The following is a 27,478-nucleotide window of genomic DNA, read 5'->3' as shown; positions in this document are numbered from 1 at the left end:
TTATTTATTATTATTATTATTATTATTTATTTTATTTTTTATTTTTATTTTTTTTTATTAATGTTTATTTTATTACAATACTAACCCTCCTCCTTTACCTGGGTTTGAGACCGGCAAAATGAACCATAAAGAGACACTATGGCGGAGTTACAAATTTTTTCTTTTCAACTTTTTTTAACATTTTCTTTTTTCTCTTGTGGTCCACTAAGGAGCCTACAAATCACGGTAAAACATGAACATGTGGCTGTGTGAATCAAATGCCGTTATTTATTTAAGATAAAATATTTCAAATTCAGTTATTTATGATCAACCTGCGCCGTCAATCCTGGCGCATGCGCACTTCATTTGCAGTCTGGACGCTGAGGGTAAACATGCTGTGGCTCTGACTGCAGTACTGAGAGGGACTCCTGCGGTAGCGGGAGAACGGGGTTTGGACGGGGGAGGCGCCCCATGGCAGTACCTACCGCTGGAGGACAAGAGTATGAACGATACGTGCTTTCACGTAAGAGTCTCCAAAAGTCGCTAGATTTGTCGCTAGTTGCTTTTTTGAAAAACAGTCGCTGGAGGGGTCTGAAAAGTCGCTAAATATAGCGACAAAGTCGCTGAGTTGGCAACACTGCGTGAATGTAACCTATTGGACGCACGTAGGCCTAAACCGTAGCCTACCAACTAACAAAGAAGAGCAAACGTACTTTTGCAAATTAAAAGTCTGCGGAATCAATATAGTTTTAAAAGATCGTGTGGTAGTAAAATAATGACACATGAGTCGTCATCCGTGTGAACTTTCAACCCCACAAAAAAATTCAAGGACTTTCAAGGACAAGGTGTTTTTTTGGCTGTTTTCAAGAACTTTCAGGGGCCTTGAATTTATTTTATCAGATTCACAAACTTTCAAGGATTTCAAGGACCCGTGGGAACCCTGAGAAAGCTAAGTCAAAACTCAACTCTGACACTGTGTGAGGTGTCCACCACCATACTCCCGGAACAGTAGGACCATACTGTGGGGGTGTCCACCATCATACTCCCGGAGCAGTTGGACCACACTTTGGAGGAGTCACCACCATACTCCCAGCACCACACTGATGGGGTGTCCACCACCATACTCCTAGGACCACACTGAGGGGGTGTCCACCACCATACTCCTAGGACCACACTGAGGGGGTGTCCACCACCATACTCCCAGGACTACACTGAAGGGTGTCCAACACCAGACTCACGGAGCTGCTAAAAATCAGCCTGCTATGGCTAACAATCATTTGATAAGGATAACACTCATTACATCTCGTATGTACAAGTTTGTGAACTAATGGAGCAACAGAAAACTTTTTATAAGGAAATGTTACAGCAGCGGGAAAGTAACTTCAAGGCTTGTTTGAGTGTTTTATTGGATGGTACAAACTCCAGAGTGGATGCTATTCTAAAAGATCTACAGGAGTTAAAAACTAGTCTACAGTACACACGTAAAAGGAAGTAGATGATTTGAAAGCTCTTAATACAACTATGTCATCCGATTGCAAATCTACTCAAGATGACATACATAAGCTGGAGGAATCAATGATCATTATTGATGGCAAGATAGATGCTTTAGATGCTCAAGCCAGACTTAAAATGAAGATTATCCTGACTCAGTCCGTCAGAAAAGAAAAGAACTGGTCCCCCAAATGAAAGCCGCTAGAGAAAGAGGAGATATTGCCTTGTTAAGGTATGACAGGCTGATTGTACACAAAAAAACACTAAAGGATTGGAAAATATATGCAGTTAGAACATCATGGCTGATACAGTATGACCAATTTTTCAAATAAAAGCCTAAAAGTTGCTCACCTAAACATATGTAGCTTGAGAAATAAAGTGCATGAAATAGAAAATATTCTGAATATTATTAACAATGTTCTCGCTTTGTCAGAGACTCACCTTGATGGCTCTTTTGATAGTGAAGAATTAAGCATACCTGGGTATAGTTTGTTCAGAAAAGATAGAAATCAATATGGTGGAGGCGTGGCCTTTTATATTCAAAGCATACCTGTAAAAATAAGTGAAGATATCATGTGGAAGGATCTAGAGGTCTTATGGCTTCAAGTCAGCGTCCCTCATATAAAGCCTATGCTAATAGGATGCTCTTATAGACCTCCATCTTCTAATATTAATTATTTAGAAAATATTTAGAATGTTAAACAAGGTGTGTGACCTAAATACGGAAGTTGTTTTCACAGGGGACTTAAACATTGATTGGCTGGATACAAAGTGTCCATTAAAAAGTCATCTGACCAAAATAAGTAATGCATGCTGTTTAAAGCAAATGGTGACACAGCCTACGCGCATTAGTACAAATAACAGGGGTGTAAGCACATCTACCTGTATACAGGACTGTCTCAGAAAATTAGAATATTGTGATAAAGTTCTTTATTTTCTGTAATGCAATTAAAAAACATGAAATGTCATACATTCTGGATTCATTACAAATCAACTGAAATATCGCAAGCCTTTTATTGTTTTATGGCGTACAGCTGAAGAAAACTCAAAAATCCTATCTCAAAATATTAGAATATTTCCTCAGACCAAGTAAAAAAAATTATAACAGCAAAACAAAATCAAACATTTGAAAATGTCCATTAAAGCACTCAGTACTTGGTTGGGAATCCTTTTGCACAGATTTCTGCATCAATGCGGCGTGGCATGGAGGCAATCAGCCTGTGGCATTGCTGAGGTGTTATGGATGCCCAGGATGCTTCAATAGTGGCCTTTAGCTCATTTGCATTGTTGGGTCTGGTGTCTTTCAGCTTCTTCTTCACAATACCCCACAAATTCTCTATGGGGTTCAGGTCAGGGGAATGGTCAGTACACCAGTTACTGGTGGTTTTGGCACTGTGGGCAGGTGCCAGATCATGTTGGAAAATGAAATCATCATCTCCATAGAGCTTTTCAGCAGATGGAAGCATGTAGTGCTGTAAAATCTCTTGGTACACAGCTGCATTTACTCTGGACTTGATGAAACACAGTGGACCAACACCAGCAGCTGACATGGCTCCCCAAACCATCGTTGACTGTGGAAACTTCACACTGGATTTCAAGCAACTTGGATTTTGCGCCTCTCCAGCCTTTCTCCAGACTCTGTCGCCTTGACTACCAAATGACATACAAAACTTGCTTTCGTCTGAAAAGAGGACTTTGGACCACTCTGCAACTGTCCAGTGCTTCTTTTCCATAGCCCAAGTCAGACGCTTCTTCCGTTGTCTTGAGTTCAGAAGTGGCTTTACCATGGGAATACGGCTATTGTAGCCCATTTCCCGGACACGTCTGTGAACAGTGGCTTTTGATACCTGGACTCCAGCTTCAGTCCACTGTCTTCGAAGCTCCCCCAAATTCTGGAAGCGGCTCTTCTTCACAATGCTGTTAAGGCTGCGGTCACCTCTCTTGGTTGTGCAGCGTTTCCGGCCACATTTCCCCCTTCCAACACACTTTTTGTGAATGTGCTTTGAAACTGCACTCTGTGAACAGCCTGCTCTTTGAGAAATTTCTTTTTGTGTCTTATCTTCCTGATGGAGGGTGTCAATGATGGTCTTCTGGACAGCAGTCAGATCAGCAGTCTTCCCCATACTTGTGATTTAGTTTACTGAACCAGGCTGAGTGTTTTTCAAGGCTCAGGAAACCCTTGCAGGTGTTTTGAGTTAATTAGACGATTCAAGTGATTAGTTGAATAGCCTACTAGTATACGTTTTCACGATATTCTAATATTTTGAGATAGGATATTTTCGTTTCTTAAGCTGTAAGCCATAATCATCGATATTAAAACAATAAAAGGCTTGCGATATTTCAGTTGATTTGTAATGAATCCAGAATGTATGACATTTCATGTTTTTTAATTGCATTACAGAAAATAAAGAACTTTATCACAATATTCTAATTTTCTGAGACAGTCCTGTAGGTCACATTTACCTGTCAGTAAATTTTAATTACACAAAAGCCGTGTCAATACCAGTAGGCTGTACTGATCATAACATGGTCATCATTGCTAGAAAAACAAAAGTCCCTAAAGCTAGACCTAAAATTGTATTCAAAAGATCTTATAAATCTTTTTCTAATGAAGCGTATCTAAAGGACATTCAAAATGTATCTTGGACAAAAGTTTTTAAGGCAAATGATACAGATACTGCACTAGATATATTTTTGAATAATCTTCTGCCTATTATAAATAAGCACGCACCTGTGAGAAGGTATCAGGCAACTTGGGTTGATCATGACCTAAAGACTTATATGTCTCAAAGAAATTATGCCAATCAATTAGCACAAAAAACTAAATCTGTAGAAGATGAACAAAAATACTGCAAGCTAAGAAATCTTGTCACTAAATTAAATCTAAAGAAAAAGAAGGAGTATTTTGCACAGCAATTAGAAAGAACAAAAAATGACCAAAAACAACTTTGGAAAACTCTGAATAGTGTGTTGAGCAGAAAGACTCCTACAAATCCTACATTTATTGACAGTGGAGATTCTATTATCACAAAGCAAAAAGATATTGCTAATCATTTAAATGACTATTTCAGTAGTAAAGTTGACAATTTGAGAAAATTAGTAACAAATAAAACAGACAGGTTAGAAGTAAATAATTTTAAAGAATTTATGAAAAACAAGCCCTGTAGTTTAAAGTTGTATGTAAAGACAAGAAACCAGGCATCGATAATATAGATGATAAATTAATCTGCCTAGCAGCAGATTACATTGCTGATCCAATTTGTCACATTCTGAACATCAGTTTAAAAACAGCTACTTTTCCACAGGCATGAAAAGAGGCTAAGATTATACCTTTGCCTAAGAATAAAAAAAAGCCGTTTTGTGGTCCTAACAGTCGGCCAATAAACTTGTTACCAGCTTTAAGTAAGATTTTTTTTAAAAGCCGTTTTTGATCAAATACAATCTTACTTCTCAAAAAATAATCTTTCAACAAATTTTCAGCATGCCTATAGAAAAGGATAGTCCACATGTACAGCATTAACACAAATGACAGACGATTGGTACACAGAATTGGACCATCAAAAGATATGTGGAGTAGTCCTATTAGACTTTTCAGCCGCGTTCGATGTGATCGATCATACACTGCTTCTTGAAAAACTTCTGCTGTGTGGTTTTAAACCTTCAGCTCTAACATTGATGAAGAATTATTTATTAGATAGATCACAGTGTGTATTTCAATGGTAGTTTTTCAAAGAGGGTGTCAGTAAACTGTGGAAATTCACAAGGCAGTTGTCTTAGGCCACTTTTATATGCCATCCTCACAAATGATCTACCATTAGTACTAAAATATGCTAAATTAACAATGTATGCAGATGACACAACTGTTTATTTATCTGCAAAATCAATATCTGAATTAACTTCCATTTTAAAGAAGGACTTAAAAATTGTAGAGCAATGGGTTTTAGATAATAAATTAGTTTTGAACATCTCACAGACAAAAACTTTAGTACTTGGTTCAAACAAGTCTCTTAAATATGACCCAAAGTTAAATTTGTTAATAAATAACTGTATTTATAATGATGTGGACCCCAGGAAGAGTAGCTGGGTGTAAAGCACAGCTAATGGGGATCCTAATAATAAATAAACAAATAAAAACTAAGTAGCAACTTGTTTTCTGTGCGCTTATCTGCTCTCAGTCCTAACGTTCTATTTAGTAAAAAAGAAGTGGAAATAAAACTGGGGTTTTCTGTCCAATTCATTGATTAATTGTAAAAATAATCGACCGATTAATCCATTATTAAAATAATCATTAGTTGCAACCGTACTGCATATGCAATATTATGAGTGTATTGTCACAATTGTTATTACCAATGACCTTGGTTGACCAGTCATCAGAACTTATTGATTATGAAATACTTTACGATAAATCTTGTAAATTCTGTGCATGATTGAACATTACTTCTGCAAGGTAAAATTTTGTTGGTGCTAGGTTTGGTATGCATATCACAATGCAAAAATAATAAGAAAAGTTGTTGATACTGACAGTGTTGTTGAATTAGCACTACTGACAATGATTTTTTTTAAATGTTTCAAATTGCAGTGACCTCGAAAACAATGGTTAATTCTCCATCAGCTGAGCAGAAAGTCATTGTGTTTGAAAGTTGCTTGAGGGTCCTGTTTGCTGTGTGTGTTGTCTGTTCTGTTCTCTGCACACATATAGAATAAAGGAGTGACAACTTCTCTTCAAGTTCAAGAGTTTATTAACAGAAATAAAAAGAACATACAGAGAACATCACTATATAATGCTGTTTATCTGAATTAACACTGTATTTCAATCAACAAATCCTCTCTACTCGGCTAATGAAACTTAACTAAAACTAGTAAGCTAAATTAAAATAAAAAGAAGCTAAGGAACTATGTACACACAAAAGCAACAAAATAAAATGGTTGATCACCATCATCAGAATGAGTCAGTGAATCCTGGTTCACTTCAGATCAAGTCAAAGAACCAAAGTTCATCTCAAAGAATATGGAATGATGTTAAATTAGCTTACCTAATTTAGAACAACATTTGGTATGTGTTTCAACCCATTCACGATGCAAATTCTGAGTTAAACAATAAAATAACGTTTTAAAGAATGATTTGCTCAGTAAAGATCTGCAGGACACTTGATTTTATTAATATGATTATACCACTGGGATATGGAGGACCAATCCTGCCATAATTAAAAATACACACAGAAATAAATGAAGGACTTAATAATAAGAAAAGTGTCTAATAATATTAATTTGTGTGCCATTTAATGTGACAAAATAATAAAAATAAGATATTTCTTCAACAATTCATCAATTATTCATCAAAAAATATATATTTTAACTTACACTTTTATTTTTACTTTTCTTCTTGCTTTTATGCTCACTTATTTTTAACCCTTGTATTTCTGAAACAATCATTTATTTCTGCCTCTAACATTTCTAGCTGTTTTTTTACCCAAAGGATTTACACCTGCCCTTTTATTTCCTTTTCCCCTTTTTCCACTTCGTGTATTTCTAGTTCTTGTATTTAAAGCAACATTTTTAAAGCATGTTTTTACTCCACCATAAATATTTCTTTCTATTTTATTTTAAACTTATATTTCTGAAACATATATTTATTTGTGCCTCTAACTTTTCTAGCTGTTTTTTTACCCAAAGGATTTACGCCTGCCCTTTTATTTCCTTTTCCCCTTTTTCCACTTTGTGTATTTCTACTTCTTGTTTTTAAAGCAACATTTCTAAAGCATGTTTTTCCTCCACCATAAATATTTCTTTCTAATTTATTTTAAACTTATATTTCTGAAACAATCATTTATTTCTGCCTCTAACTTTTCTAACAGTTTTTTTACCAACCCAATTTTTGCCTGCCCTTTTTATTTCCTTCTCCCTTTTTTCCACTTCTTGTATTTCTACTTGGTGTTTTTTTTTACTTCCTCTTTTTCCACTTTGTTTATTTCTACTTTGCGTTTTACTTCCTCTTTTTCCACTTTGTGTATTTCTACTTCGTGTTTTTTTACTTCTTCTTTTTCCACTTCGTGTATTTCCACTTCATGTATTTCTACTTGGTGTTTTTTTACCTCCTCTTTTTCCACTTCGTGTTTTTTTACTTCTTCTTTTTCCACTTCGTGTATTTCCACTTCATGTATTACTACTTGGTGTTTTTTTACCTCCTCTTTTTCCACTTCGTGTATTTCTGCTTCGTGTTTTATTACTTCCTCTTTTTCCACTTGGTCTGACTGCAGCTGTTGATGTTAATACGATCATAGACATAATATAAGAGTAGACCCCGCATTGACTGTCGCTGCGCAGGAATTACGGGCGCCACCTTGGGGCGGTCGACTTGATACCTAATCCTGCTGATTCAAGCTGACACACTAATGATGCCTCAGCACTGTGCGGCTCATTTTTGTTTAAATCGAGGGACTATTTATGTCAGGGCTCGAGGGATAACTTTCACAAGCAAGATGAAAATACATTGTTTATATTTTTGATCAGAATGTTTTCTATAGGAGATACAAAGTTGTTGTTAGACATTAGTGAATAAACAGCATATATATATATATATATATATATATATATATATATATATATATATATATATATATATATATATATATATAGTGAACCCTCGCTATATTGCGGTTCACCTTTCACGGTCTCGCTGCTTCACGGATTTGCATTGATGAGCCGTTCATTACAGTTCTCATCAGGTGGCGTGTCGGTTTATAAGAATCTTTTTGCCCAGAAGAAAAAATAGTGACAACTACCGATAAAAATGTGTTCTTCTCGCGAAAAAAAAACTCACCTGCACCGCGGGCTTTAGAAGAAAAAAACGCTACAGAGTGGAGTCACGGATGCAGCGCCTCAGTCAAAAGAGCAGTGAAATACACACGAGTCACTATTTGTCCTACTGTACTTTGTATTTTTTTAATATTAATTTTTCATTTTCTCCCGTTCTAATCCAATGACTCGGGTCGCGGTGGGCCGCGCTGATCTCCGCAATTTGAAGCCTTCAGTTCATATTGATTAAAATTATTATTTTACAGCTTATTTGTAAATAATAATAAAAAAACGTTTATATAGTACTTTCATTTGTTAAACAAATGCTTGGGCCGGTAAAAAGGTTTTGTTCTATGGTTTCAATATACTATAGTGTATTTCATTGTATATAATAATTGTAAAAAAATAAATAAAGGTTTCTACTTTACAGATTTCGCCCATCACGGGTTCTTTTTGGGAAGTATATGTACATATGTACATGTACAAATGTGTTTGTTTATATAGCAATAAAAAAATTATAAAAAATGTGTGCGTGGCTGTGTTTTGAAACATACATACATCATGTCAGAATATTCTATTACTTTTAACCCCACTAAGATTATTTAAACGCATTGGACCATTTGTTATAATAGCTATAGTTTTAAAGTTTTAAGCAAAACAAATGTGAAAATTAGTTCAACATTAAACGAGTTATAGTTGATTAAAATTGATTCTGCACCTGGTTAACACATTAGACTAAGCGGAGTTGTCGACCGCCCCAAGATGGCGCCCCTAAATCTCGTCAGCGCCTATAGGCGAGAGCGGTCGATGCGGGGTCTACTCTTTATATATGTCTATGAATACGATGGCAGGGAGGGAGGGGGGAGAGGGGGGCGGTGTCACCGGCAAAGCTTCACAACTATTGGCTAAGGCCTGCCTCCCCGAAACGAGCCTGCGTCAGCTGGCCGCTTTCCCAGAATGCACCGCGGCCGCAGCTTGCTTATGGACAGCACTAACAGAGATCACAGTGGTAAGTTAAAAATTACCTTTTCTGCTGCTGTTGTTCTTTAAAAGTACGTTTGAGGCGACAACATTATACTTTTAAGCTTCCCTATATGGCCTGTTTACAGAGTTAGTGTGTAATTAAAAAAGAAAAAGTCCGACATGAGTGGACCACAGTGATCCGCAGATTCATTCGGGAGCGTCAGAAAGCTATGGTGCATTCAGGAGCATGGGACATTTCATATTTACAAGGAAAGAGGCATAAAACGGAACAGAACTTCACTCATACAATATTGTGTCTATCCAGAAACTGTGTGGGCTTTCTTACAATACTGAATGCTCTATAATTGTATTTCTGTTATTTTTTGATTATGCACACCTGCTAGCTTTTTATTCTGAAACTTCTAATGTCCCATGCTCCTGAATGCACCATAGCTTTCTGAATGCGCTGTGCTGTGTAGATAGATTCACGTCTGATCTTCCGCTTAAGACAAAGCTTTGCAGTTTCAAAACTCATGTCGGCTCTCACGGTTTACTGTTGTGTGAATGACAAGAGACCACAACAAATAAATCAGCCATTCCTCTAGGGAACGCCAAAACCTTTGCGAGGTAACGCAAAAGTATTCTGAGGTAACGCAAAAAATATATATATTTTCCCCATATCCCCTAAAGGGCTCTGTATACTCTTCCCTCTGCCTTGTCGTGTGTCAAGTGCTGCTGGTTCTGATGCCGTTTTTTGTTGTTTTAATTCAGCAAAACGTTCATTTGTTTTGTGTTTATCTCACTGACTTGTGTTGCTTTGCTAGCCCAACTGTGCCAACTGGTAGTCATTTTAAGATTAACATGCCTATTTCCTACTTTTATCTTAAAAAAAAAAAACATTGAGGATGGTATTGAACAAGTGATAAGGTTGAAATTGTGACCATTTCTCTATAACTCATGGGAAAACGAAAACACAATTTTAACATAACATTGCAGGGTTAAGGTACTTTGTTGTACCTACTGACCACAGCATTGATCATTAAGATAGGAAAAGTCATTTCTATGTCTGCCCACTTTTACAGTGATTAATCTATAAATTATGTGCAGTTAGTTCAGTTCATTCTCTTAGTGAAAAGGCAAAATTAATCAATACATCTTACAATGAGAATCTTTACATTATAAAAACACCAGAGAAGAGAAGCCATTTGTTACATTTGCTATACTTGACTAGTTTTACAGGACTATACATTTTACTTTTTCTTTCTTGAGAACTATATTAATTTACATGTTAACCAGGTATAGTTTTATGATATGAAAAGGTGAGAAATTAAAAACCAATTATGGTAACATTTGGCATTTTTTATTTACAGGAAGAAACACCAACAAAACATGTGAGGATAAGGAGAGTGCTGGTGACCCTCTTCTGGCTGGCCGGCGGTGCATCCTATAGGGAAACAGCCGACATCTTTGTGATGCCCTTGTGTGCCAGGTGGTGCACAGAGTCATGAACTCCTTGATGGGGATCATTAAAAAAAAATTTCTTCCCAAAAAGACAAGATTTGGAGGGAGTGGGTGCTGGTTTTGCCCGCCTTTCCGGGATCGAGGCGCTCAAAGGAGCAGTCGTGCCATTGATGGGTGACGTGCGAATTGTTCCACCTGCAGAGCCACAAAAGAAATGTTATTTAAACAGAAAACTGCTATTTATCAATTGTATGTTTGTGGGTGTTCTCTTTGTCCATGGTGTTTATAAAAGTTAATTATTTGTTTTAAATCATATGTTAATTGTTTTGAACATGTTACATCTTGACTCTGTTCCAAAGTAAAATCATTTGTATAAAATAAATGTCTTTTTTTACACTGTTACAATTGTTTTCTTTCCCCTCTCAATTCTTTGTGTCCTTGCTCAAAAGAAACTCACTTAGATAAGAAAAACATTTATAGATTTTATTTAAAACTTGTCAAGTTTTTCTAAAAGGGACAAATATTTATTGGCCCTTTTGGTAGCCAAAATCTCACAAAATCACTAGTTGAATAGAAAACAAGTTTAGTGTCACAAGAGCTGAACATAAACATTTAGGCAGACATAAATAAAAATTACTTACTGCCATTCGGTTTTGGAGGAGTTCCTCCTGCCTGTAAATAGGCCCTCATTGGGAATACGCCAGTTGATGAGGGCCTGGGTTCCTTCTGTGGTCCCTGTTTAAAATATAAATGTCAATTATGTAATACTTCATAATAAAAGATGAACAGACAACAGAACCCACGTTAAACCTAAAAGCTAGGCAATATTACGACTGCTTCTGCTATGTGTAACTAACATGACACTCGCAGACCGAACATATTCTGTAACCTATATCATAGCTCTCAACTCTCACGCATTGACCGTGTGACACACGCATTTCACTAACTTCACACGCTCACACGCAATACAAGACATTTCACACGCAAACATGGAATTTCTCACGCATAAAAATCACAAAGCCCATCTGGGCTGCGGACGACAAAACTCCGCCTTCTGCTGAGCTGTTTCGGCTTCTTTCACAACTTGTGGCCATCAGTAATTCCTGCTGCAGTCTGTGTTAACAGAGCAGCAGGAAGAGTGATCAGAGTTATGAATAATTTTAGTCTTAACAGTGGTGAAAGTGAGCCGGTAAGGTCCTGTACCGCGTACACAGGAGGGGAGGGGGCGGAGGGAGAGCTGCTGCAAGATGACTGGTTCATTCAGAACCAGTCATGGCTGCACGCTGGATCATAAAAACAGTTCTGCTAACCAGATGCAGTTTAAAACGCCACTTGGTCAGTTTATAAGTTTCGTTTTTATTAATTCTGCATTTTTTAACTACATGCACCGTATTTCTGTGCCTCCGCGCTTGCTGCTCTCCCCCCCCTCCCCTCCCTCGGAGCAGGTGCTTTCTGGGCGCCCAGAGCGCACTGACGAAAGCAATAGAGATTTGTCTGGTCAGCGCGGCGACTGACTGAGAAACCTGTCGCTGTGAAAGGTGATGAGAATGTTATAAACTGTAACAGTCTAGAAGTGCATTGAGCTGAAAAGAGGGAGAGATCAGCAGCTGGATCGTGTATAAAGACGCAGCGGGAACCTCTGTGTGCTTCAGTGTTGCTGCTGAGGGGATCATAAAGGCTTGATGAAACTCAGCCTGATTCACCAATCAGGTTATAGATTTACAATGATAAACAACCCATAGATGAATGTGTAACAGTATAATAATTCGGTCAATAATTAAAATCTACTTAATTTTATTCAGTATTATTTGAACAATTGTGTATTATTTATGTTTTAATCCATTAACTGAACAATAAAGTATTAATATGTCTCTTTCTCTTTTTAACACAAGTAATACATGTCTACTTCATTGTCTGGTGGGATAAAAATGAGATGGAGTTGACTCCACCGGCTCTTCCAGGGTCCGGTTAGCCCCGCCCCCAAACAAGCCCCGCCCCCAAATTAGCATAATCTCACTCCTAACTTTTGATAAAAGTTGAGAGGTCTGCCTATATAATAGCTGATAACTAACTGCTTCTGCTTATGCGTTTTGTCCTGAATGCTGCTGTCGTCTTTGGGAGACATTTATAATTTATTCCAGCAAGTATTGAGTTAATAAAGCAACTCAAGTCAGTGATTGGTCCTCCATACTGGGAAGCTAGGAGTCGCTGTAGCGATCAGTCGCTAAATGGGTTAATCCTAAAGTTATTCGAAAACATCATTAAATCGACATCAATATTCTATATTAATGCGGTAATAACACTCATAGCACATAGCAAATGATGGTGGAGTTTAAACCTTATGTTTAAAATGAACTGTAGTTACACTGTATGTTATCCAGGGAGCTAATAGCATTTATGCTAGTGGACATTTGCCGCTAATTATAGAAAGCTTTAAAAACTCTTTTTGTCGTAATGAGCGGATGGGAAAACCAAAACATCATTATCCTATCAATGTATAACACCCTTATGGAAATAAAGTTTGTTATTGTCATGGTTTTGGTTTTGCTTGTTTTTACTTTGGACATTTTCTGGAGTTTTTCACCATTAAATCAACCCAGTATACCTCTAGCCATCACTCCAACCTAGATCACTTCCACATGTTGCTTCTAATTAAGTTGAACTTAGTCCACCTGTCCATCAGTCTACATAAACCCTCCTCAGTCAGCTCATCTCTACTGGAACGTCTCTCCTCATTCTCGCTCTCTCGCTCTGCCTCGTTCGCCCTCACCGTGTCCTGCCAAGTGCCTGTGTCTCCTCGCTGCTGGGCTACTGTTTCCACGCAGCCCCAACGCCTGCTAAAACACATCTGATCTCCATCACTGCTGCACTTTATCCTGTAATTTACGGTAATTTTCAAGCTGTATGCAAACGAAATTTCGTTCTGTACACCCTGTGCATACAAAATGACAAATAAAGTTATCTAAGTCTAAGTATATCAGCATGGCATGGTTTAAAAGAAACTAGCGGGGGCTATCCTGTAAGCTCCATGTGCTTTAAAACAGCATGAAAGTGCATTAAAGTATTCTAAATAAACCATTTAACTTTCCCTGTTTATTTCTTTTCCAAACCTGTCGGTACCTCTGTGTCAGTTCGGGTCACTTTGAGCATCCAGTAAGAAGGAGTTGAATTACTTGCCAGCTTGGGTGGCATAGCTGTTCCTGTGGGGCCTGTGAGCTGGTGATTTCACATCAGCTCCTCCTCTCAGCTTGGCCTGTCCCCTGCAAGGGAGACCGCTCCGTACCGCCTCGAGTCAGCTTTCTCCTGCACAGCTTAGACAGACCATCACTGATTTTATTATGTCAGTTTCACAAAAAGCAGACTTTACTCAGCCTGGCCGACCCTGCAGATCCTTGTAAGTCTGCATGGGTTCAAGCCACCCATGCAGCCCGCATGGATGGTTTGTCTCGCAGCGTGGACTTACTCCTTGAGTGTCCACAGGCAAAGAGGAAGTTCATTCTGTAGGGGCTTGGCTTTATAGCAGCTGCTGAGGGGGGCAGTTCCTTGGTGCCTGTAAAGGTCTCAAATTCCTTTGGTTACAACTCAGTCAGATTTTTTTCTCATGGCTTGATGGCACAACAAGATGGTGACTGCTACTCACCTGGGCATACAGCCAAGTACGGCAGCTATTCCTTGATCAATTTGAGTACAGGTGAAGTGCTCACCACCCCTCAGAGTTGTAAAATAATAAGACTATATCAATGATAAAGTTTAATCAGGATGTTGTCACTGTCAGTCTTACAAACTGCACCTTCACATGTTGAGTCAGCCTTTTGCTATTGACACCCAAAAGAATATCAGTCTGTCCCTGATGTTTTTCCTGGAGAGAAGGGGCTTCTTTGCTGTCCTCCTTGAGACCAGGCCTTGCTCCAAGAGTCTCTGCCCCACAGTGCGTGCAGATGCACTCACACCTGCCTGCTGCCATTCCTGAGCAAGCTCTGCACTGCTGGTAGCCCGATCCCGCAGCCAAAACACTTTTAAGAGACAGTCTTGGCGCTTGCTGGTCTTTCTTGGGCGTCCTGGAGCCTTTTTTTGGCAACAATGGAACCTCTGTCCTTGAAGTTCTTGATGATGCGGTAGATTGTTGACTGCGGTGCAATCTTTCTAGCTGCAATTCTGTTTCCCGTTAGGCCACTTTTGTGCAGTGCAATGATGACTGCACATGTTTCTTTAGAGATAACCATGGTGGGGCGCTAGTGAGCACCTGATGGAGTAGACACGTTTTTCCCGAGCTCCTCTCCATGTTATAGAATAACTCGGTATTTACTTCAAAACTCACCAGTTTACCCGACCTCTTGTTAATTTAACCTTAGACTAAAATCGAGGAGATGCGAAAAACGAAGACTGAGCGTGGAAAACAGCAGGATAAGAGCCCTATCGAGACCAGAACGCCTGCATCGCTGGGGTTATCGCTAGCACCAGAACGTGTCATGGCAGATCTCGAGACTAGCAAGGACGCTAAGGCGGAGTCGAGCAGCATTCTTCTGGCGATAGAAAGTATGAACAAGACGATGACTGATCGATTTGACTCATTGGAGGCAACGCTAGCATTTACTCAAGCGTCATTGGTGAGTCTGGGAAACCGTATGGCAGAAATTGAAGAAGCTAACTCCAACTACGACCACCGCCTCTCACAAGTTGAACAAGTCTGCGTGAAAATGCGGGTGGAAAACCAAGCACTCTGTTCAAAAGTAATTGACCTGGAGGCTCGCTCTAGGCGTCATAATATAAAAATTGTTGGCCTGCCTGAAAAGATCGAGAAAAGAAGCCCTGTTGAATTTCTGGAGAAGTTTATCCCCGAACTGCTAGGTGCTGGGAATTTTTCAAGCCCTGTTGTTGTGGATCATGCACACCGTCTTGGGCGACTATCTTCGGAGGAAAAAGCACGACCGCGTGTGATGATAGCCCGGATTCATCACTTCCAAATCAAGGAGAAAATACTACAGCTTTCTTGTCAACAATTCCCCCTGAAATATAACGAGGCGGCGATCCATTTCTTCCCCGATTTGCCAGTGGAGGTGATTAAACAGCGCCAGGCTTTTGAAGATGTCCGAAAGAAGTTTAAGGAGGCAGGCGCAAGGGTCGGCTTCATCTACCCAGCTCGACTCCGGGTCACTCTGGGGAACTCGGAGCAAGTATTTTCTTCACTACAAGAAGCCGAGGTGTTTGCAGGGACTTTGTCTTGAACACGGCAGGCGCTTTGGATGGCGTATATTATCTGGTATGTGACTGTTTTCTGCCATTACGCTGGTCGGGACATTCTTATGACCGTGGTTTAAATTTACTTGTGTTTTTTTTATTTTTTTTATTTGCATATTTGGAGAGAGAGTATAGGGCTCTTTTTGTTAGCTTAGCTAAACCAGTCTTTCCTATGGTCCGGCAGCCTCTATGCCTGTTTGAGGGGAGCGTGTTCTCACTTTGTTTGGGAAAGTGGGATGGGGGAGGGAGGGTAAGTTCTTAGTTGTGTGTTCTTTATTTTTCTGTTTTCCTCTGTGCTGCTATCAGTGTTGTTTAAGGGCGTCACATTTTTGCATTACTGTACTTAGATATGCATCCTTGACTTTCTTCAAGAGGTGGTGGCATTACTTTTACTAGTTGGAATGTCCGTGTTTTGGGACATGCCATTAAGAGGGCAAAAGTCTTCTCTCATTTAAAGTCCTTAGCGGCAGACATTATATTCTTACAGGAAACTCATATTAAGCCCACAAGAGCAAACTTGCTTAAGTGCAGCTGGGTAAATCAAATTTTTCAGTCTACATTCTCCAGTAAAGCTAGACGAGTGGCTATTATGATTAGCAAGACTATTCCATTCAGGCATATTTCCACCGTGTGCGATCCTAATGGCAGATACATTCTGGTGAGAGGCTACATTTACTCATATCATGTCACACTTTTAAACATATATGGTCCCAATTTTGATGACCCAAATTTTTTCATTAAGGTCTTTAACTTACTGCCCACTCTCTCAGACACACATGTGATTATAGGTGGTGACTTGAATTGTGTGCTTGACAATTTTTTGGATAGATCAGCCCAAACAAACCAGGTGCCCTCCGCTGCCTCCACAACCTTGAATAATTTAATATTATCCACACATCTAGTTGATATATGGAGGCTTCAGCACCCCACACATAGGGATTATTCCTTTTTCTCACAGAGACACACATCTTTTTCTAGAATCGATTATTTTTTGCTTGACTCCAATTTGATATCAAATGTAATCTCCACCACACATCATAATATTTTAATTTCTGATCACTCTCCCATATCATTGGTACTTGACCTCAACCATAAGAAACAGCAATATGCTTGGCGGTTCCAACCCTCACTTCTCTCCGACTCCTCGTTTACTCAGTTAATTTCTTCTAGGATCTCAGATTTTCTGGAAACAAACGATAACCTAGAGGTTACAGACTCCACCCTATGGGAAGCTTTTAAGGCTGTGACTAGAGGGCACATCATCTCTTTTGAAAGCTCAATGAGAAAAGAAAAGAAAAAACGTCTTTTAGAAATTGAAAAAGATCTAACGCAACTAGAAACTGCCTATAAATCTTCTGCTAACTCCACCACCTTACAGAATATTCTTAAACTGAAGTATGAATATAATGACATTCTGTCTGCTCAGGTACAGGACCAATTGTTTAGATTGAAACAAAAACAATTTGAACTAGGGGACAAGCCCCAGAAGTTATTGGCCCGACAACTGAGAGGTTTGCAGGCTAGCAGAGCTATACATAAAATCAAATCAAAAACTGGGGACATTATCACTGACCCTAGCAATATAAACAAGCGCTTCAGGGAATATTATCAACAGTTATATACATCTAAAGCTGGGGGGGATGCCTCTGCGTGGCTGGAGAATTTGAGTCTCCCTAGATTGAGTGAGACAGCGTGTGAGGCACTCAATGCTGACATCACCACCCAAGAGATTCTGGATGCTATAAAGTCCTTTCCTAATGGCAAGAGTGCTGGACCAGATGGTTTTGGAATAGAGTTTTATAAGAAATTTCCCGAACAGATAACTCCTCTCTTGCTCAGGATGTTCAATCACTCATTTGAAACTCAGAAGTTTCCAAGCTCCTTGTATGAAGCCAACATATCACTAATTTCAAAAGAGGGGAGAGATGAGACTGAGCCCTCATCTTACCGTCCGATTGCATTGCTAAACTCTGATATAAAAATTTTCACAAAAGTGATGGCTAATAGGTTAAACAAACATATGGCCTCCATCATCCATGCTGACCAAACGGGTTTCATTCCTGGAAGGTTTTCCTTTTTTAATGTTAGAAGACTAATGAACATAATGTACCATGACTATAAGAAGGATCGGAAGGTGGCTGTCCTCTGCTTAGACGCAGAGAAAGCTTTTGACCAGATTGAGTGGGCATACATGTGGAAGGTGTTAGAGGACTTTGGATTTGGTAGCCGTTTTATTTCATGGATTAAAATTCTATATGCCCAGCCTTCTTCTTCCATTCTAACAAATCAAGAGAGGTCAGCTCCATTTCCATTACATCGTGGAACGTGCCAGGGCTGTCCCCTCAGCCCTCTCCTGTTTGCGATTGGTATTGAACCTCTTGCTATTGGTATCAGGCAACACAGCTCTCTCAAACCTATTTGTCTAGGTGATGTGGACCACCATCTATCTTTATATGCAGATGATGTGGCAATCTTTATGTCACAGCCTGAGCAGTCTATCCCCATTTTGTTAGACCTTATAAAGTCATTTGGTGAGGTTTCTGGGTACACAATTAACTGGCAAAAAAGTGAATTTCTGCCTCTTGGAGATAACCATAAAGCGGAATTTCTGCATAAACTCCCATTTAAAGTTACAGACAAGTTGAAGTATCTTGGAGTAACCCTACCAAAAGATCCTAAATTCATATTTAAACTGAATTTTCATGAAAAAGTAGAAAGATTAAAAGAAGATATTGGCAAGTGGCGCACGCTCCCGCTTTCTATGATGGGTCGTATAAATGCTATCAAGATGGTCTCATTGGCAAGATTCTTATATCTCTTTCAAAACCTTCCTATTTTCTTAACAAAATCATTTTTTAAACTACTAGACTCAATAGTCATGCCTTTTGTCTGGGGTTTTAAAGCTCATAGAATCTCCAAAGCTCATTTACAAAAACCCAGAGAGAAGGGGGGATTTGGGTTACCATGCTTTCAGCATTATTATTGGGCAGCAAATCTTAGAGCTCTTGCCTATTGGCGTGAAGGCTACAGCTTGGAAAGTTCAATGTCCACCCCTGCGTGGGTGGCCATTGAAAAGAAAGATGTTAAAGGCAGTTCACTTCCAGCTCTACTTTTCTCAACACCTCTACTGTCTGTAAAGACTAAAGTAAATAACCGAATAGTTCTTAACTGTTTGAAAATATGGCAGCAAATTAAGAGGTACTGCAAGCTGACTAGCACATCTGTATATGCCCCACTGTCTCATAACCATGCATTCCCCCCCTCACTCTCAGACGCAACTTTTTGTAGTTGGAGGCTAAAAGGCATAGTAGTTTTGAAAGATCTGTACATTGACAAACATTTTGCCTCATTTACTCAACTAAAAGACAAGTTTTCCTTGCCGTCAACACACTTCTTTAGATATCTTCAAGTTAGAGGCTATGTCCGGCAAAACCTGCCTAACTTTGAATCCCTCCCTGAGGAAAGCAGGGTTTACAGTCTTTTGCTTGGCCCACCAGATTCTAAACACTTGATCTCAGACTTTGTTAAGATATTTTCTGAACAGCTGAACTATGCCACCCACTCTTTGAAGAAAGCTTGGGAAGAGGAACTGGGATTCCAGATTAATGATATTGTTTGGGAAGAGAGTCTAGGTAGAATCCAACACTGTTCTATTAATGCCAGACATCACTTAATTCAGTTTAAGGTCATGCACAGACTTCATTATTCAAAAACTAAATTACATAGAATATACCCTACTGTTTCCCCTTTGTGTGATCGATGTAAGTTAGCTGATGGTTCCTTAACCCACCTCTTTTGGACATGTCCAAAACTGTATGACTTCTGGTGTGGAGTATTCCATTGGTTTTCTGAAATGTATGGTTGTGTGCTCAAGCCCGAGCCAGAGGTGGCACTGTTTGGCTACTCCCTGTCTCTATTGACTCACAGCCCTCTTGTACAGCACACCATTATGTATGGAATCTTAATTGCAAAGAGACTGATTTTAAGGCTTTGGAAGTCAGAAGCAGTGCCACTCTTCAAGACGTGGCTAACAGATCTTGTCTCTGTATTACACATGGAGAAAATCCGATATGCCATGACGGACGGTCTTAAAAAAAACAAGATTTGGCAGCCATTCTTGGACCATCTTGCTCAATTTGATGGAGATCTTGAACAATTTTGAGACTCATAATGAGCCACTCACCTCTTCCTTGATAAATTCTGTTTTGATTTAAAGTACCAGTGATGCAACAGTACATGTCGTTATTTTGAGTAACACGCCTTGTACTTCTTTTTTGTTTTGTGTTTGTTTATCCATTTGTTTTTCTCCTCTTTTCTTTTCTTATTATATAGACATATGTGTCTCCTAATTTATGTTCCATTGTACTAAACTACTTGGAAAACTCTTAATAAACATATTGTTAAAAAAAAAAGAAAAAAAAAAGAGATAACCATGGTTCACATAAGAGAAACAATGATGCCAAGCACCAGCCTCTTTTTAAAGTGTCCAGGGGTGTCATTTTTACTTAATCTTGACAGATTGATCTCCAGCCCTGTCCTCATCACCACCCACACCTGTGTTAATGGAGCAACCACTGAAATGATTGTAAATGGCTACTAAATGATAAAATTCTCCTTCTTGCTCATGGAGTTAACAGTGACACCTAGTGGTTCATTTATGCATTTATTTTGAAGAAGGGTAGATTTCTTCTTCATGTGTTTTGTTATATGTAGCACTTCCTGTTCTTACTAAGCACAGAGACAATGTTTGATCCTGAAGGAACCTGAAGAAAATTGTTAAGATAGCGCCCTTGGAAAGCAGAATGAGGTATGAATATATGCAATTGTGATTTGTGATAAGAGATGTTGTTCATTTGTTTAAGAAGTTGTAGAATGTCATGTTTGTTTAAAAACAGAACTTTGGATGCTGATGGTTTTCTACAAGAGTTGAGCATGTCCAACAATTGTGTATCTTTGTATTTCATACTGCAGTTTTCACGGTGTCTTTCACAAGAAGAGTAAAGATTAAACTGCACCCGTTTGGAACTCCCTGCGTCTGGCTGTTAATTCCAAGAGGCCGCTACAGTGAAAACTCACTTCAAGAGACCAGATCTTTCTACCCTGAAGCTGACGCCATCTCATCTGGAACCCAGCTGTCTCCACTTGCACTAATGAGTGCCACACAGGCAAGACAAAGCATACAATTAAAATGGACCATCACATGAACAAGCTCACAACATAACTTGATGGCAAAGACTGTCAAGGGATAATTAGAAAGTCTTCGGTGAATCTAAAGCAGTGGAAGAAAGTAAATAAAATGTCTCTTCCAGCAGAGAAAACAGATAATCCTGTGGACATACCACTCAGGTCTAGTTCCAGAGAAAGAAAACTAACCGAAAAAGGCCAAGAGTTGCACATCCAAGAGAACAAAAAACGTGAGAAAGCGTTCCACAAGGTCTATGACTCTTGGAAGTGGGTGGCAAGAGAAACTAGGAAGAAACTAAAGGCCCTTTGTACAGTAGAAGAACTCAATGACTTACAGGAAAGCATTCAAGGAAAGTACAATGCTGTAAGTCTGCGGTACGAACCCATTCTACGTAACAGTAACACCACAGCAGAGATTGTTAAAAAGATGGAAGCCTGTGTTACGCTCACAAAAGAAATTTGTAGCCTCATAAACAATCGTGTAGAGACTATTGACGAAGATTATAATAGTCATCTTGAGAAAGATGAAGAGCAACATTAAACAAAGATGAATATGGATCTATCTTTGGTCACACTGAAACTGAAACCATAAGCTCATCAAAATCATCAGAGAGTTCAAGCAGCCATACTAGCTCATCTAGTATTAAGAACAGCAAGGCAGAGGCACAAGCAGAGCTTGCTGCTAAAGTGGAGCAATCAAAGGCCACAAAGGAAATTCAAGCACGGGAAGCACAGCTCCAAAAATTAGAAAATGAATGGAAACTTAAGGAGTCAAAAATGCTGGCAGAGATAAGGCAAAAAGAAGTGGAAATGCAACAACAGCTGGATCAAGAAAGAGCAAAACTGCAGCAGTTAAAAGAAGAAAAGGAAATAGCTGTAGCAGCCGCTCGTGTGAGAGCATATGACGAATGTGAACATGGTGTAAAGAATGTTGAAGAAATTAAAGATATTGACCATAGAATCAACCCATTCTTCTCTAGAGATAAACCCTGCTTGAATCCAGATGCTACATCATTCCAGCCTTACCAATCAGCTCCTGAGGTGGCAGTAAATCCAAAGACATCCAATCTAGCTGAAGCAATCACTAGCTCATTAAGTATGAGTCGCTTGCCAGTCCCTGAACCCACAGTATTCAGTGGAGATCCTTTAAGGTTTACTGATTGGAAAATGTCATTTATGACTCTTATTGACAGAAAGCCTCTCCCAGCTAGTGCGAAGATGTTCTATCTCAGAAACTATCTTGCCGGAGAAGCACGCAAAGCTGTTGAAGGTTTCTTTTACCGAGACTCAGAAAGTGCTTACATTGGAGCATGGAAAGTCTTACAAGACAGATATGGGAACGCGTTTATTATACAGAAAGCTTTTCGTGACAAGCTTGCAGGATGGCCAAAGATCAACGCAAATGACTCACTTGCACTACGTGAATTTTCTGACTTTCTCCAAGGCTGCAAAGAAGCAATTCCACATGTTAAGGGATTAGCTATCCTCAATGACTGCGATGAGAATCATAAATTGCTCAAAAAGTTACCTGAATGGATTGTTCGCAGGTGGAGTCGAATAGTTGTGGATAAACTTGATGAATCGGGTGATTATCCAGATTTTAAATGCTTCACAGAGTTCTTGAGCAAAGAGGCAAAAATAGCCTGTAATCCCATCGCCTCACCCCTGTTGGGCAATTTCAAGTTTGCAGCGGACAGAACCCCAAAGAGAGCCAGAACTTTCAATATAAATGCACAACGGCAAGGTTTCAGTCATGAGACACAAGATACAAATAGCTATAAACCAAAATTACCTTGCTTAGTTTGTAAAAGTGAAACCCATGGCATTACCAGGTGTCCCGCTTTTGCCTCAAAGAGTGTTGAAGACAAAAGGACATTCATACATGAAAATCGGCTCTGCTTTGGGTGCTTGAGAAAAGGTCATGTCACCAAAGATTGCAAGAGACGACACACATGCAGTATATGCAGACGTCGTCATCCAACCTGTTTACATGAAGAGAGGAAGGAAAGACCTGTGGGGACTACAACAAATAGCTACACTTCCACGGAAGGACATGCAAGCCTAGAACCACACAGAGTTGTGTCCCATGCATCAACACAGCATGCTTCTGCCACCACCAGTATTGTACCAGTACTTGTGTCTTCACTACAAGAGCCACATAAAGAAATCCTAACATATGCAATGCTGGACACACAGAGTGACTCAACGTTTGTGTTGGAAGATGTCATCGACAGACTGAAAGTGGATTCCTATCCAATAAAGCTGAAACTCAATACTATGACTGCTGTGGACACAATCATTTCCAGTAAGAGTATTCATGGTCTACAAGTTCGAGGACTTAACTCAGAGAGTCGCATCCAACTACATCAAGCTTATAGCAGAGACTTTATCCCAGTGGACAAGTCCTATGTCCCCACGAAAGAAACTGCATTAATGTGGCCTCATCTCAGAAACTTGGCAGATAAGTTACCACCCGTTCAAGACTGTGATGTAGGGCTTCTCATAGGATACGACTGTCCAGTGGCCCTAGCTCCACTTGAAGTTATAACAGGTGACAGAAACCAACCCTTTGCACAGAGATCAGAACTAGGATGGAGTATAATAGGTTCATCAAACCCACACCTTGATAGACAAGGAAGTCAAAGCTTTGTGCATCGACTTTCAGTAAAGGAGCTACCAATCCCATCGGCGACTGACATTTTAAAAGCCTTAGAAGCGGATTTTAGGGAGAGAAGCCACGAAGATAAATATGTGTCCCAAGATGATGTGAATTTTATACAGTTTCTCAGTAACAACATCACACAGAGGGATGATGGGCATTTTGAAATGCCTCTCCCGTTTAAAGGCAGCAGTCCGCCTAACCTACCGAACAACAAAAGACTAGCCCAAGTTCGTCTGCAGTGTCTTAAGAAAAAATTAAAGGCCAGTAAACAATACTATGAGCAATACAAAACATTCATGGAGGAAACCATAAACAAGGGTGATGCAGAGCCTGCCCCTACAATATCTGAGGGAGAAACAGAGTGGTACCTTCCACATCATGGCATCTACCATCCTAGAAAACCAGATAAGCTGAGAGTCGTTTTTGACTGTTCAGCCAAATTCCATGGTGTTTCTCTTAATGACACACTGCTTACTGGGCCTGATTTAATCAATCCTTTGTTAGGAGTGCTATGCCGCTTCAGGAAGGAGACCATAGCAATAATTTGTGACATAGAAAGAATGTTTTACCAATTTTCTATCACTCCTGAATCCAGGAATTATCTTAAATTCCTCTGGTGGAAAGGTGGAGATTTGGAGAAAGAACCACAGGAGTACAGAATGGCCGTTCATCTCTTTGGAGCTGCTTCTTCCCCAGGATGTGCCAATTTTGGGTTAAAGCATCTGGCACAGCAACACAAGACTAACTATCCTCAAGCCGCCATATTTATTGAGAAAAACTTTTATGTGGATGATGGTTTAGTTAGCGTGCCATCAGTTGAGGAAGCCAAGAAACTGATCATTGAGTCTCAAGAATTGTGTAAAAAGGGAGGCTTACGGCTTCATAAATTCAATTCAAACAATGAAGATGCTCTCGCCTGTTTGGATCCTTCAGAAGTAGCAGCAGCCATTGAGCCCCATGGTTTGGATCCAGCCTCATCAGAGCGTGCACTCGGCATTCAGTGGTTGATAAAAAATGACACCTTCATTTTTAACATCGACTTAAAGGATCAACCTTCAACCCGCCACAGCTGCTTGTCCATCGTTGCTTCACTTTATGATCCTCTTGGATTCATTGCTCCATTCAGCCTTAGTGGAAAACTTATTCTTCAAGAGCTTTGTCACAGAGGCATAGGATGGGACGATCCTCTCCCAGAGGATATAAAGCCACGGTGGGAGAAATGGATTAATGATCTACTGAAATTGAAAGAGATCTCGATTCCTAGATGTTATCATCCCCCTGATTTCCACAACATAGTCAGAGTAGAGCTGCACCATTTTTCAGATGCCAGTTGTGTAGGATATGGTGCATGTTCTTACCTGAGGTACATAAATGACAAGGATGAAGTCCACTGTAGTCTTGTGATAGCAAAGGCAAGGGTTGCTCCCTCAAAGATCACAAGTATTCCAAGATTAGAACTTGCAGCAGCGGTGGTTTCGACAAAGGTCAGTGTTATGCTTAGATGTGAACTTGACCTGAAGATTGATCAAGAATTCTTCTGGACTGACTCACGAGTTGTACTAGGGTACATCAATAATGATGCTCGCAGGTTCCACATATTTGTTGCTAACCGTGTTCAACTAATCAGAGATAACAGTGATCCTAATCAGTGGCATTATGTTGAAACCTTAGAGAACCCGGCCAATCATGCATCCAAAGGTCTTTGTGCTTCAGATATTCATTCCACAAACTGGCTGCAAGGACCAAGGTTTCTTTGGGAGCATGAGTTACATCTAACACCAAGTACTCCAACAGAATTACTTGTCGGTGATCCTGAAGTAAAGACAATTCAGGTGCTTGTAACCGAAGCCAAAGGCATTAATGACATCCTCAAACGCCTGAATCGGTTTTCCTCTTGGACAACACTTCTTAAGATGATTGCAAGAATCAAGAGACTGAGTTCAAAGCAACAACATAGCAAACACGTGACGGTTGAAGAGCGTGAAAGGGCTGCTGAAACGGTGATTAAGATTGTACAACAACAAGCCTTCCCAAATGAGATAAAGATGCTTGAAGGTAAAAAGAACATTCCAAATACCAGCGCTCTTTTCAGTTTTGATCCAATCTTGTCTGATGGGCTTCTCCGTGTCGGTGGGAGATTAAATCAGTCATCTCTCTGTCTTAAAGTTAAGCACCCAGTGATCCTACCCAGCAACAGTCATATTACTAAGCTGATTGTGTCCCACTACCATGCCAAGACATGCCATCAGGGTCGAGGCCAGACACAAATGGAGCTTAGAACCAATGGATTCTGGGTCATTAGTGGGAGTAAGTTTGTGGCCAAGCTGATACGCGATTGTGTGTTTTGTAGAAAACTTAGGAGGCCAACAGAAAAGCAGAGAATGGCTGACCTTCCTAAAGAACGTGTTGAATTCTCTGCACCTTTCACGTATAGTGGAATGGACTGCTTTGGCCCTTTCATTGTGAAGAAAGCCCGTAAAGAGTACAAAAGATATGGCCTAATTTTCACATGTCTCTACTCCAGAGCTGTCCATATTGAAATGCTCGAAGACTTGTCAATGGACTCATTCATAAACGCACTGAGATGCTTTATTAGCATTAGAGGAGCTGTACGACAACTGCACTGTGATCAAGGCTCTAATTTTGTTGGTGCTAGAAACGAGTTCACAAAAGCACTGAAACAATGTGACACCGAGTTGCTAGAAGCTTTCTTGACGGATCAGCAGTGTGAATTTGTTTTCAATTCCCCCTCTGCCAGTCATGCAGGTGGAATCTGGGAAAGACAGATCAGAACCATCAGAAATGTATTGAATGCTACCTTTGCACAGTGCTCAGGCCGACTGGATGACGCTTCCCTCAGGACATTGCTATATGAGGCTATGGCTATTGTCAACAGCCGCCCATTAACAGTGGATGGAATCAGTGATCCTCGAGCATTGGAGCCTATAACACCGAACCATCTCATTATGATGAAATCTAAGGTTGCTCTCCCTCCCCCTGGAGTGTTTGTCAAAGAGGACCTATATGCCACCAAAAGGTGGAAGAGAGTGCAGTATCTCATTGAACAATTCTGGAGCCGCTGGAAAAGAGAATATTTGTTGAACATTTCCATGAGACAGAAATGGCACTCAGCTCAGCGCAACCTCAAGAAAGAGGACATTGTCATTATCAAAGATGATAATCTTCCAAGGAATAAATGGCAACTAGGACGAGTGGTGGAAACTGTCCAAGGCAGTGATGGATTGGTCCGTCGAGTCAAAGTTCAAGTCGGAGAGCAAAAGTCAAATTCCTCTTCTAAACCCTCAGTTATTGAGAGGCCAATCCAGAAATTGGTTCTTCTTTTGGAGAATTGACTTTTGTACAGTTAAATTTGCTCCATGATACTTTTATGCAATGTTTATTTAGTAGAGTCAAGAAATCCTGCCCAATTAATTTGTCCTTTACACATTACCTTGTTCATTCATTGTGACAGGATTTGGTGGGAGTGTAAATGGCTACTAAATGATAAAATTCTCCTTCTTGCTCATGGAGTTAACAGTGACACCTAGTGGTTCATTTATGCATTTATTTTGAAGAAGGGTAGATTTCTTCTTCATGTGTTTTGTTATATGTAGCACTTCCTGTTCTTACTAAGCACAGAGACAATGGCCGTTTCTCAATTCACGAGAACGCGAGTACGGACTCGCGTTCTCGTCAAGTCCGGTC

General features: G+C 39.8%; 2 protein-coding genes across 2 annotated transcripts in view; both read left to right on the top strand.

Moving 5' to 3' along the window:
- LOC105920265 (potassium voltage-gated channel subfamily C member 1) overlaps positions 1-27,478 on the top strand; it is a 296,659-nt gene that overhangs the window by 252,470 nt on the left and 16,711 nt on the right. The gene's annotated exons all lie outside the window — the stretch shown is intronic.
- LOC118558808 lies at positions 15,057-23,605 on the top strand. Its single transcript, XM_036129360.1, has 4 exons — positions 15,057-15,225; positions 15,742-15,859; positions 21,642-23,416; positions 23,562-23,605. The coding sequence occupies exons 1-4, from the start codon at positions 15,057-15,059 to the stop codon at positions 23,603-23,605; spliced, it is 2,106 nt and encodes a 701-aa protein (XP_035985253.1).

Source organism: Fundulus heteroclitus, unplaced genomic scaffold (genome assembly GCF_011125445.2).
Source record: "Fundulus heteroclitus isolate FHET01 unplaced genomic scaffold, MU-UCD_Fhet_4.1 scaffold_160, whole genome shotgun sequence".
NCBI classification, from domain to species: domain Eukaryota; kingdom Metazoa; phylum Chordata; class Actinopteri; order Cyprinodontiformes; family Fundulidae; genus Fundulus; species Fundulus heteroclitus.
Note: the sequence above shows the minus strand (reverse complement) of the source record. Positions and strands in the feature narration are given on the sequence as shown.

What these genes read in the sequence shown, in the direction of transcription:
- LOC118558808 (XM_036129360.1), top strand. Translation starts at nt 15,057, where the DNA reads ATGCGAAAAACGAAGACTGAGCGTGGAAAACAGCAGGATAAGAGCCCT. An exon ending in GTCACTCTGGGGAACTCGGA is followed by an intron (nt 15,860 to 21,641) that starts GCAAGTATTTTC and finishes AGAAAGATGAAG; the next exon opens with AGCAACATTAAACAAAGATG. An exon ending in TGTGGACACAATCATTTCCA is followed by an intron (nt 23,417 to 23,561) that starts GTAAGAGTATTC and finishes GCCTCATCTCAG; the next exon opens with AAACTTGGCAGATAAGTTAC.